A 13802-nucleotide genomic window follows, 5' to 3' on the forward strand; every position below is an offset into this window, starting at 1 on the left:
GGCGCACGGGACGGAGGCCGGGGGTCCCGCTTTTCCGTCAGAGTTCGCGGTCACTAGTGGAACCCACCGAGCACTCTTATTTTCCTGGCATTTTCACGGCATTAATTGGATGACAGAGTCAAGAGGCAGGGCATTTGCCGACACTGACTAGCAACGCGCGGCCTCTGAGCCGCGCCCGGCCGCCCACCCCTTCCTCCTCCCGCACCCGGCCGGCTCCCCATCCCGGCCGGGCTTGGCGGCGCGGGCGCGGGCGGGGGCGTGGGCGGAGCCGCGGCCGGGCAGTTCATTATGTTGGACAGGGCGCGTCTGCGCCACGGGCCGCCGTGGCTCCCGGGGCCTCCGCCTGCAGCAGGCGGCGGAACGGGGGCAGGCGGCTGAGACGCGCTAGCTATTTGCATTCCCCGGCAGTCATTTTTATATGCGGAGGTAATGAAGTTGTCAGCGGCGCCCCAAGTGTGGCAGAGCCTGATATTCAAATCGCCCCGCCCGCTCCGCCTGCTCCCGCCCGCCAGTCCCGGGAGCCCGGGGCTGCGCGTGCCCGCCCCGCATCCCCGCTTCGCCCCGCGACCGCGCGCGCCTCCTCGTCCTCCCCCGCGCCTTTGTCTCCGTTTCCTCCTTTCCCTCCTCTTTTGTCTCCGGCCAGACTCAGCCCCAGAAACCAGCCACCCTGCCGCGTCCGACTGCCAGGGACCCCGCACGCCGCGAGGTGAGCTGGCGGCAGGTTTGGGGAAGTTAGTGGGTGCAGTCAGGCCGCCGCCCCCGCACTCGACGCCACGCCCACCCCCTCTTTCCTTCCCCAGGGGCCCCTTGCCCTCCCTTCACCTCCGTCTCCAAGAAAGATGACCTAGTACTCCATTACAATTTGGGCCTAGAGAAGTTTTCGTCCCTCTTTCCGAATGCGTATTTGTGGTCATTTTTATGATTACAGAAACCCAACACACAGCTATTCTGTCAGGCTGCTGAGAAAAGGCTGCTGTTCCACAGTTGCAGCCCTGCTAAGGATATGAGGCGGAAAGGTGGACGCACCTGACTGGAGTGGTTGAAGGAAGGCAGTGAACATCCACGCTCCTGGGGTTGGTTTTCCTGGGCCTCTGCCCCTGTGCTGCTCACTGGGGCAGCCACTGACCACAAGAGGCTGCTGAGTGCTTGCAGTGTGGCCAGGCCAGACCAGGATGTTCTCCAAGTGGGAAATACACACTCCATTGTAAAGAAGACTGTATGAAAAAAAAGAATGTGAACTGGCTCATTCATCCTTTAAAAACATTGGTTGCATATTGAAATGATAATATTTTGGGTATATGGGGTGAAATAAAGTATCATGAATTAATTTTTTTTTTTAATGTGGGTACAAAGAACATTTAAATTTACACACGTGGTTCACACTGTGTTTCTGTGGGACCGCATTTAAGACCCAACCCCACCTATCCTCTAACTCTGCCCTCTCATCTTGCTCTCCGGGTACTTTGGAACAAGGCAGGGATGGAGGGAAGGTCCTTGTATCTTGGGGATCAAATGCCCAGGAAAGAATTAGGAGGTGTTTGGGATTATGCTGAAAACCCTGACAACACTGCGTAGGAGATGTCTCTTCCTTTTCCCTTTTTTACTGTAAAGAAGAACTTACACTCCGCCACAGCCATGCCACAATCCCATGGACCAGCCGTTCCTGTGTGAAGGTGGGCCTCTAGGAGTGTTCTGTGCCTTTTAGGAGTTATTTGTGGCACACTGAACTTGCTGACATGCCATTTAGAAAAGTGAATACTGTGTACGCACTGTAACCACTATTTCATAAGTATTTTTGGTGTACACTGTTCCTCAGCACTCACAGGCTTCAGAGTAAGAGCTCCCGGAGTATGCATTGACACGATGCGCTGCAAATGATCCGGGCATGGGGGAGTCCCCGAGTGTGCATTGATTCCACACACGGTCACGGCTCCTACAGGGTTTTTATGGCACAGCTTGCCAATGATCCGTGTGTTAAAGACTCCCCAAATACCCATTGACACGATAGACTGGAGTTGTTTGGGTCTATCGTGGCAATGATCCGGGGATAATGGCATTGTCTTATACAATTTCATTGAGATTGGAGTGCTCATGGTCCTAATGGCAGAACCGGAACTGCCCCAGTTAAGTCCCACCATGGCGCCCAGTGAAGGGTGTGTAAGTCTTTGACCTTCCGCTTCATGACACTGTGTCATCGCTAATGTTTATTGATATTTTAACTAACACAATTGAGTTAGCATTTTTCCCCCTGAAAATTCATTTTTGTAATTCAACACCTGAATTAGGGGGTCTATCTGTTGATGGTTTCATTTGTTTAATCATAAGCTAAAGACCTAGGAAAGGTCATTCTTAAACCTAAAGTGGTTTGGGAAGAATCTTGGGAGATGCATATGAGCTTGAGACAGAGTTAATATGGAATAAATAACCTCAGTCCTGAGAAAACCTAGTTGGCTAGGCTGAAATAGACAAGACAAGAAGGTGGGAAGAAGACGTTTTTAAAAATAATGAAAGTAATATATTCAATAAAAATAATTCAAACACTGCAGAAATGTATGAAATAAAAAATAGAATCCTCCTTCCTTCCTCCTATACCATTCACTGTTACAAGCACTATTAATATTTTTGTATATTCTTCCAGTAACTTAAAAACACATACAAATATATACAGTCATGCATCTCTTAATGATGGGAATATGTTCTGAGAAATGCATCGTTAGGCGATTTCATTATTGCACGAATATCATAAAGTGTAGTTATACAAACCTAGATGGTGTAGCCTACTACACACCTAGGATATATGGTATAGCCTATTGCTCCTAGGCTACAAATCTGTACACCATGGTACTGTAACAGAACACTGAAGGCAATTGGCCAGGCATGGTGGCTCATGCCTGTAAATCCCCGCACTTTGGGAGGCTGAGACCCGCCTTCAAGACCAGCCTGGCCAACATGGTGAAAACCCGTTTTTACTAAAAACCCCAAAATTAGCTGGGCTTGATGGCACACACCTGTAGTTCCAGCTACTCGGGGGGCTGAGGTAGGAGAACCACTTGAATCTGGGAGGTGAAGTTTGCAATGAGCAGAGATTGTGCCACTGCACTCCAGCCCGGGCGACACAGCAAAACTCCATCCCCCCCCCCCAAAAAAAAAAAACACTGTAGGCAATTGTAACACAGTGGTGAGTATTTGTGTATCTAAACATAGAAAAGGTACAGTAAAAATACAGTATAAATGATTAAAAAAAAAAAAAAAAAAAAACCCTGTATAGGGTACTTACCATGAATGGAGTTTGCAGGTCTAGAAGTTGCTCGGGTGAGTGGAGTGAATGGTGAGTAAATGTGAGGGTCTAGGACATTCTGTATACTACTGTAGGCTTTATAAACACCGTACACTTAGGCTACACTAAATTTATTTTTAAAAAGGTAATTGCTCTACAACATTATGATGGCTATGTTGCCACTAGGCTCCAGGTTAATCTTATGGGTCCACTGTTGTATATTCTGTCCATTGTTGACCGAAATGTCATGATGTGGTGCATGACTGTATATCTACTCTTTGTTTACACGAATGGGTTAATGCTGAACGTTACTCTTCAGCGTCTTATATTTTCAATTAATAATACAGTCATGTGCCCCATAATGATGTTTTGATCAGCAATGGACCGCATATACGATAGTGGCCCTGTAAGATTACCATGGAGCTGAAAAATTGTAACATCTTTTTTTTTTTTTTTTTTTTTTTTTTTTTGAGACGGAGTCTCGCTCTGTCCCCCTTGCTGGAGTGCAGTGGCCGGATCTCAGCTCACTGCAAGCTCCGCCTCCCGGGTTCAGGCCATTCTCCTGCCTCAGCCGCCCGAGTAGCTGGGACTACAGGCGCCCGCCACCTCGCCCGGCTAGTTTTTTTGTATTTTTTAGTAGAGACGGGGTTTCACTGTGTTAGCCAGGATGGTCTCGATCTCCTGACCTCGTGATCCACCCGTCTCGGCCTCCCAAAGTGCTGGGATTACAGGCTTGAGCCACCGCGCCCGGCCAATTGTAACATCTTAATGCAACACATTAGTTGCGTGCTTGTGGTGATGTCAGTGTAAAGAAACCTACTGAATTGCCAGTCATTTAAAAGTGTACCACATAACACAGTATGCCACATTATCAAGTACATAATACTTGATAATAACAATAAACAACTGTTACTAGTTTGTGCATTTACTATACTATTTATTATTATTTTAGACTGTACTTTCTACACATGCATACACACATATTTATACACACACACACATATATACACACACACACACATATGTATGTATAAAAGTTAACTATAAAACAGCCACAGGCAGGTTCTTCAGAAGGATTCTAGAAGAAAGAATTTTAATAGAGGAGACGAGGCTGGGCGCAGTGGCTCATGCCTGTATTCCCAGCACTTTGGGTTGCCGAGGCAGGTGGATCACCTAAGGTCAGGAGTTCGAGACCAGCCTGGCCAACATGGTGAAACTCTATCTCTACTAAAAATGCAAAAATTAGCTGGGTGTGGTGGCAGGCACCTGTAATCCCAGCTACTTAGGAGGCTGAGGCAGGAAAATCACTTGAACCCAGAAGGCAGAGGTTGCAGTGAGAGGAGATCATGCCATCGCACTCCAGCCTGGGTGACAAGAGCGAAACTCCGTCTCAAAAAAAAAAAAAAAACATATATATGTATGAATGAGATGGCAGTTCCATGCACTGACGACCTTACAATGGGACAAAGTGTGAAGGTGGAAGACAGTGATATTGATGATCCTGATCCTGTGTAGGCCTAGGCTAACGTACCTGTTTGTATCTTAGTTTTTAACAAAAAACTTAAAAAGTAAAAACAATAAAAATAAAAATTTTAAACATAGAAAACAGCTGCTATAAATAAGGATATAAAGAAATTAAATAATTTTGTACAGCTATACAATCTGTGTTTTAAGGTAAGTATTATTACAAAATAAAAGGTTAAAAAAATTAAAAAGTTTTTAAAGTAAAAAGTTATAGAAAGCTAAGTTTAATTCATTATTGAAGAAGGAAAAATAAATAATTTAGTGTGGCCTAAGTATACAGAGTTTATTTATTATTTTCACTTTTTATTTTTGGAGATGGGATCTTGCTATGTTACACAGGCTGGATTAGAACTCCTGGGCTCAAGTGATCCTCCTGCCTCAGCCTCTTGAGTAGCTGGGATTATAGATGTGCATCACCATGCCTGGCTAGAGTATAGGGCTTATAAAGTCTGTAGTAATGTACAGTAATGTCCTAGGTCTTCACATTCACTCTTTACTCATCCACTGACTCACTCAGAGCAACTTTCAGTCATGCAAGTTCCATTCATGCTAAGTGCCCTATACAGGTGTATCTTTTCTTTTTTTTTTTTTTTGAGACAGAGTCTCTCTCTGTCGCCCAGGCTGGAGTGCAGTGGCGCGATCTCAGCTCAGTGCAACCTCTGCCTCCCAGGTTCAAACAATTCTCCTGCCTCAGACTCCTGAGTAGCTGGGACTACAGGCACGTGCAACCACGCCCAGCTAATTTTTTGGATTTTTAGTAGAAACGGGGTGTTACCATGTTAGCCAGGATGGTCTCTATCTCCTGACCTCGTGATCTGCCGGCCTCGGCCTCCCAAAGTACATTTTTTATCTTTTACACTGTATTTTTACTGTACGTTTCCTATGCTTAGATATACAAATACTCACCATTGTATTACAATTGCTACAGTATTCAGTACAGTACCATGCTGTACAGGTCTGTAGCCTAGGAGCAATAGGCTACACCATCTAGCCTAGGTGTGTAGTAAGCTCTATGATCTAGGTTTGTGTAAGTACACTGTATGATGTTTGCACAATGATGAAATCACCTAACAACACCTCTCTCAGAAAGTATCTCCATCATTAAGTGATGCGTGACTATTGAACTTCACTCCTTCTTAGCACATTTATATCTGTGGCATCCTTTTAAATAACTGCATGGAATTCCAGGGTATGGATATAACAATGTTTAGATGTATGCTATTTCAACTATTACTTCAATGAATACCCTTATAATTCACATTTGGAAATTTGTGCAAGTATGTTCATAAAATAAATTTTTAGTAGTGGAAATGCAGCTAAAAAGACGTACATTAAAAATGTTGATATATATTGCCAAGCTGATCATCTTACACACCGACTAACAGTATGTGTGCTTAGTTTCCCACTCCAGGCTAACATGACGTTTTATCATGTCCACTATCATGGACAGTGAATTTCCCGCCAATTTCTCTGCATAGCTTTATGGTGAGAGTCCAGTACTGGGGGTGGTGATAAATGCAGTGTAGTGCAGAAGCCAGACTACAGAGTAGTAAGTCCTATTAGCCAAGATAAAAAAAATAGTTGAGCCACAAATCACACTGAGAGCCGATGGATTTTGGTAATAACCTATCAACCTGGGAGAATCAGAATTAGAGCACATTAATTCATGATTCAGCAAATATTTATTGTGAGGTTATAAGCAACTCCTCCACTGAATAAGCCCCTTGAAAGCAGGAGCTTTGGCCTCCACAGAATTGTAGATTGAGAGTTGTTTTTATTGTTGGTGTTGTTTGTTTGCTTAATTGGTCACTTCCTGTGTACCATGTGCCTGGCTCTGTGCAAAGCCAGGGAATCAAGATGGCTGACATGTTATTCTCGGTCTCAGGAGCTCCGGGTAGGAGAGACAGTGGGATGTAAACCAGTCTGAAAAGTCACATAGTACAGGCAAAGTAAACATTGAGCAAGTGACTTGCATGGAGTACATAAATTTCCCCAAAGTTCAATATTTGAGCTGGGTCTTGGAAGATGAGTAGGGAATGATTTCCAGATTAAGGAAGGACTTTTAGACAGAGGAAACCACGATGAAAGGGGTGGAGCTTTGTGGGAATGCCCATATGAATGGCACAGGGTTTGTGTGTCAGGGAGAAAGGAGAGCAGAAGGGCATGTGCTTCCTACTTACAAGGTGCCAGGAGTGTAAGGGAGAGATATAGGGAAGGAGTGGGTGTTCCCATTCAGGCTCTATATCTGAATTGTAGTGGGGCACTGGTAAGCCATGAACATCCCATAGCTTTAATGTGCCTCATTTGTAAAATGGCTAGATCATTTCCAATATTTTTATCAGCTCAAAAATCTTATGGCTTTTGAGCCACAGGACTTGACTTGCCTGAAAGGATTTTATCTTCCAATCTGCATACTGGGGAGCATTGTGTGATACCTAAGAGTGTTCCTTTACTATGGTAGTAAGGGGCTGCTTATAATTTGCTGGAACTAACAACCAGGGGCACTTACTGTGACCTCAAATACTTTATACACCTTTTGGCAAAACAGAAAAAGAAAGAAATGCAAGAAAATAAAGGAAAAGAAGAGGAGACTAGTAAAAATGAAGAAAAGTGAAAAGCAGGACATAGGAATCTTCTGGCAATTACTCTTTATATGCAGATGAATCCTATCTCCACTCTGGAAGTTGAACGGATGTTGCTTAAATGGTTTCTCTGAAGTACATTGCAGAGTTGGATGTCAAGTGTCCTCTTTCTTGGGATTCACACACTGAATGAATTTTATTGGACTTGATAAGCTTGCCATCATGTCCTCCTCTGTGGCAAAGGGAAGCATTCTGACTGAGGCAGTGTCTAAAGAGAGAGAGAACCCTGGGACCTATTGATTACAGACCTCCCTTCAAGCTGACATCAGTACTCTTTGAGAATTATTACCAAGCCTACCTTGCCCAAAAGAATGAAGGACTTGCTGACTTTCAGATGAACTATACATGGTTCCCCCAATTTTTAGACTCAGCCTTTTCCAAGTGGTATTTGAGGCTATCTAGAAGCAAACAAAATAAACACAAGCAGATAGCCCATAAGACCAAACGTGCCATCATAACATCTTTTATGACCAGTGACTCACCTAAGATGAGGGATTTTGCTGAATTTATTGAATTATTGAAGAAGGATGCCTTGCCAACCCTGTCAGTCACTAGAGTCTTGGATTTTACAAAGGAAAGTGAGAGGTCTAAGAGGCTCTGCTAAAACCTCACAGAGTCAAGCCATCTGTCCCACATTGATATTGGGGATTTCCAAAATAGCTTCCTATGAGATCACCTTACATGTGGAAGCCATGGCAGACCTCTCCAGGGGGACTCCTGGTGGAACCAAATTTGATATTTTCATTGGCATGGAGCAAGGACTGGCTGGTGAAAACAAATTTCTGATTTCCTCTGAAATTCAAGGGCAGCACAGGGTTACTGATAGTATGACAAGAGAGGTGAGCAGGTGCCAGTCCCAAATTACTGTCAGGATTTTAGGGACCTGCAGTCTTTGTTCAGAGAGCAGAATTCTTCATCCATGATTCACTCCCAGATTACTCCCAGAGTAAAGATTGTTTTGGAAGAATGGTCATTGTGAAAGAGCATGTCCCTCTACCAGTATCAAGAGAGCTACTGGCAGAGTATGTCATACATGTCATTGGGTGTCAGGAAGCTTAAGTATTTCTACGTCAGTACAGACCAGGAGACCCAAAAGTACCCATGTGGAGCCATGAGCACCAGATTGAAGTAATGATGGTTGATAGTCCCCAGTTGGTGAGACATTTTCCTGGCCATTTACGAAGATTATTGAAACTAATATCACAGTAATTGTTTAGTTGATATTTCTGGAGCTATGCTGCAGTTGTGGAGTTTGCTTCCTTCTTGGAAAAACTTAGGAAAATATTGAATCAATCAGAATTAGAGTTCCAAAAGTGTTTCTAGGCTTATGATCTTGCAAAGTAACTGGACCATATCCAGATGCTCAATGAGGACTGATCAAATGAACGAGTGAAGAAGGAAGAAAGGAATGACCTAATATTATATAAACAATAAAATGGCTCCAGAATTATTTTTATCTAGTTTGATGGTACCTGTAAACAAGGAGAGAAATGATTATAAGCCTAAACATGTAGGTGATAGGATTTAACTACTTGTCACCAGAAGTTGTAAAAAGAGAGAAAACAAAGAAAAAAATGATCAATTTCTAATTCTTTCATGTCCTTTGAGAAACACAGCCACAGGAAGATCTCTCAAAGGAAACTGCATTTAATTCTGGAGATGCCATCAATTAACTTGAAATCGTAAGTTTTGAATCTAAAGCGATAGCTTTGAATATGTCACATATATACATAATGAACTCTAGTAGTGTCCAAATATTTAAAGCCTGTAAAGCTCCTAACATGGAGGTGGACATAGAAGGAGAAGAAGAGGCCAATAGACACTTGCAAAGGTCATTCCAAGTTTATGAAAAAATCAGATTGTTGAAGTGAAGTAGGATGTTTCCAAGAAAGAATCAGATTTTCTTTCTACCTTAGAAAACACATAGAATCTTCAGCAAATGAAATTAAAACTGCACACAGAAGATTGAGTTCCTGTAAAAGTCACTTAACCGGGGAAGACACAACCACATATTTTATACCATGGAACTGCAGAGAGTTCAGGGTCATATCAAATAATTGTTTTCCCAACACAAAATGTAAGACATCTTGAGGACGAAATTTCAAGACAGTAAGTTTCATTTGGCATCAACATTTTAGCATCGGATCTTAAGAGACCCCCAAAACTATAAGACAGAGAAAGCAATTCTTCAATGGCCAATGTAGCTGCTTTAAGAAGCACGGGGCATTTCTTTCTTTTTTATTTTTAAAATTTAGATTCAGGGAGTACATGTGCAGGTTTGCTACATGGGTATATTGCAGAAGCACTGGGTATTTCTGTATCTGGTAAATTCAGAGATAGTCTCCCAGTGTACTTTTTTTTGCACGTTTAAATGTCCCATGATTGAATATACATAATTTTCAAAGTGAGGTTAGCAGACTCGATACATCAAGATGCTTGTTCCATTTTAAAGGCAAAGTTTTCTACCCTTGAAATCAGCAGTAAAACCTCCCTGGGCGATTTTTTTTTTTTTTGAGATGGAGTCTCGCTCTGTCGCCCAGGCTGGAGTGCAGTGGGGCTGTCTCACCTCACTGCAAGCTCTGCCTTCCCGGTTCACGCCATTCTCCTGCCTCAGTCTCAAGAGTAGCTGGGACTACAGGCGCCCACCACTACGCCCGGCTAATTTTTTGTATTTTTAGTAGAGACGGGGTTTCACCATGTTAGCCAGGATGGTCTCTATCTCCTGACCTCGTGATTCGCCCGCCTCGGCCTCCCAAAGTGCTGGTATTACAGGCATGAGCCACCCCTCCTGGCACCCTGGGCGATTCTTAAGCACATCCAACTTCAAGAACTTTTAGAACTTTGATTAGGGGTTGTGATAGTATGATCTAAAGTTGTTGGTTAGTTCCTTTAAATATTGGGAGTTATATGCTGGAAGAAGTAGGCATGGTTAAACAAATATTTCTTTTTAAAAATGAAAACAGCCTTATTATTTTTCTCTATAGAAAAATGGTACATGCTCATTGTAAAAAAATAAAAAATGTTAGCATATAGAGAAGAGGCCGGGTGCAGTGGCTCACGCCTGTAATCCCAGCACTTTGGGAGGCTGAGGTGGTAGATCACGAGGTCAGGAGTTTGAGACCAGCCTGGCTAACATAGTGAAACCCCATCTCTACTAGAAATACAGAAATTAGCTGGGCATGGTGACGCATGCCTGTAAGTGCAGCTGCTTGGGAGGCTGAGACAGAAGAATTGCTTGAACCCGGGAGGCGAAGGTTGCAGTGGGCTGAGATCATGCCATTGCACTCCAGCCTGGGTGACAGAGCAAGACTCCATCTTGAAAAAAAAGAAAAAAAAAATATATATATACACACACATATGAGAATGTATTTTATATACTGTCTTTTCAAGATTAGTGATATTAACCCTTTAAAATCATATTTATTGCTAATATTTTTCTCAGATTGTCATTTGCTTTTTTTTTAACTATAGGAGGTTTTTATGAAATAAATTTTTTATGAAATAAAATTTTATGAAATTAAATGTATCAATTTACATTTTTATGAAATAAAATTTCTTTTTCTCTTTTCATTTCTGGCCTTTGACTTAAGATAAGAAAGACTGTCACTTCCCTGGATAATACAAATCTTCATGTGTTTTTCTCCTATACTTTTCCACTTTTCCCATTTTTACATTTAAAGTGTTGATCCCACTGGAATTTAACGCAGTATAAAGAATAAAGCTGGGATCCAGCTCTATTTATTTTGTCCAAATGGTTAGCTAGTTTTTTCCAGATCATTTCTTTTTGTTATGTATGAAGACCATTTCCCATTTCTTGAATAATTTATCTTAGTCCCACTGATGTAAAATGCTACTTTGATTATGTACTAAATGTCTACACATACTTTCTGGCCCCACCATGGTGATGTGGTCAGTCTGTGTATTTCTGTGCCAGCACCACACATTTTAATATCTCATTACTCTTATGTTTAGAATTTTCTTGGCTATTCTTGAATGTTTATCCTTCCAGATAAGCTTTAGAATTATTTTTCAAAGTTTCAAGAAAGATCCTGTTGGTACTTTCATTAGAATTATGTAACTTACACAATATATGTTTACATAAATTTATACATTAACTTGGGGAAGAATTGGCTTCTTTACAATTCTGAGTCTCCTTATGTGATAATATAAGAAGAGACATGATTTCTCAAATTGCTCAAAACTTTGTTGAAACCTTCTTCTGTGTGTGTGTGTGTGTGTGTGCGTGCGCGTGTGTGTTCACAAATAGATTTTGCCTGTTTCTTGTAAAGTTTATTTCTGGGAATTTTTCAGGGTTTTGTTGGCTTATGATTAACCGTATGGTTCTAAGGTATGTGCGTAGACCTATGTGTGGCCTAACATGTAAGCTAGATTGCTGTGGTTTTAGGGAATTGGTATGTGATAGAAGCCTGTGTTTCAGAGATAAACCCAAATGGATCTTTAACATAGTTTACAAGTTGCCATCAGACTTTGGATAGATTCTTCTTTCTAAGCTTCTTTTCCCACATGTGTACAGTAGGAAATCTTGAAGGGATTTGTAAGCATTGAATTGTCTAACATAGCGCTTAGCACATAGTGGGTCATCAGATATGGGAGCAGTTCGAAGGCCAAGTCAGTCTCAAAATTCCTTGCAATGTTGAGATTCCTTGAAGCTTTTGAAAAAGTATTTATACTTGGCAGAGTTTAAGAAAAATGCTTGTAATAAAAGCACTGTTCTAATAGTCCCCTCTCCCCTCCTTTGATGGCATATTTGATGTGATGAAGAGAGCTCATCCAATGACTGCCTGATTCTGAGCACCATCACTGCTGAAACGTTTCATCTCAGCCACATCACAATGGGGGGCCTGATTCTTTCTTCTTACACTGTTAATTAATGGTCGATTGGGGAATTAGGGGAGGAACTTCAACGTGTTAATGGCTTAGTAAAGTACATCTGAGGCACACAGACCATTTGGAGTACCCAGTTAAGAATGATTTGCCACATACAGGATAGCTGAAAGAAGACTTTCACGAACCTGGGCATTCAGCTAAACCAATAGCCCCACATTCTTAACGGCATAATCACCAACATAACCATTTCAGCATAATGGCCTTTTAATCCAGAAACAATTACTTCGGATAGTAAAATAACACTTTAATTCGCTTGACACAAAATTTGACCTATGTGGATCATATAATTGTGAGGTGAGGGGAAAGGGAGTCTGTTGAGTTCTAAATACATTATAAAGCGACAACACATAATATACTTCAGGCCTGGGGTACTGTAAATGGCTTAGCAGAAAAATAAAATGATCAGGATCAGCTATTGCTTTGGAATTTACAAAATACTTCATTATTTGGGTATTGGTTTGCTTAGGAAGAGACAGCTAAACCTTGAAGTTGATGCATGTTGATTAAATTTGTTCATTTTGAACACCTACCATGGGAAGTGCTATGGGAGATACGATCAGTCAGCCCACTTTACTGAGTAAAAGATAATGCTGTCCCTCAGAGGGAGATATAAATTACACGTATTGCTTCACTATAGCAATATATATATGTATATTTTGAGGCAGGGTCTTACTCTGTCACCCAGGCTAGAGTATAGTAGTGCAATCTTGGCTCACTGCAACCTCTGATTCCCAGGCTTAAACGATCCTCCCACCTCAGCCTTCTGAGTAGTTGGGACCACAGGTGCACGCCACCATGCCTGGTTAATTTTTGTGTTTTTTGTAGAGACAGGGTTTCACCATGTTGTCCAGGGTGGCCTTGAACTCCTGATCTCAAGGGATCCTCCTGCCCTGGCCTCCCAAAGTGCTGGGATTATAGGTATGAGCCACTGTGCCTGGCTGCATATCTTTGTATCTAGCTTTTGGCCATTGTTAGCTGCTTTTGTTCTGTTTTTAATTGAATTGTTTTAATTTTCTTAAACGTTTTCAAATTATTTTGGGAAGTAGGTGAGTTTTAAATCCTAAATAATTAAAAGCTTCCGCATATACACTTACTAAGTAGGGGAGTGAAATAGCTAATCTATATTCTTGGTGTAGGCAAGGACTCTAGTTTTTTCATTTGGAAGAAGAGCTGGGACAAGGCTTAAGAGACTTGTGCTATATAATATCAGGGATTCCAAAAAGTCTCATCTTATGCCTGATTCAATGTACTGTTCCTACTGTATAGCGGATAGTTAATTCCTGTCAGCTAACTACATCTCTCATTACATTGCAACTGTTTCCTGGGAAGTAGTAAAAGTTACTGGCCATGTATACCTTAGTAAGAATGAATTTATAACAGCTTTCTTAAAATAAGTAAAGGAGATATTATTAAGTGTACTAAAAAAAATGCAGAAATGATCCACCAATTTA

The 13802-nt window shown here is 41.8% G+C and overlaps 1 protein-coding gene across 1 annotated transcript; it reads left to right on the plus strand.

The window, feature by feature from the left end:
* The first annotated feature begins 251 nt into the window (after positions 1–251).
* Positions 252–10448, plus strand: LOC126951399 (putative phosphatidylinositol 3,4,5-trisphosphate 3-phosphatase TPTE2P1). The gene is made up of 2 exons (XM_050785481.1): positions 252–710; positions 5402–10448. Exons 1-2 carry the CDS (start codon positions 430–432, stop codon positions 5505–5507), a joined length of 387 nt encoding a protein of 128 aa, XP_050641438.1. The 5' UTR covers positions 252–429; the 3' UTR covers positions 5508–10448.
* The last annotated feature ends 3354 nt before the right edge of the window (positions 10449–13802 follow it).

The sequence above is a fragment of the Macaca thibetana genome, chromosome 3, assembly GCF_024542745.1.
Source record: "Macaca thibetana thibetana isolate TM-01 chromosome 3, ASM2454274v1, whole genome shotgun sequence".
In the NCBI taxonomy this organism is placed as follows: domain Eukaryota; kingdom Metazoa; phylum Chordata; class Mammalia; order Primates; family Cercopithecidae; genus Macaca; species Macaca thibetana.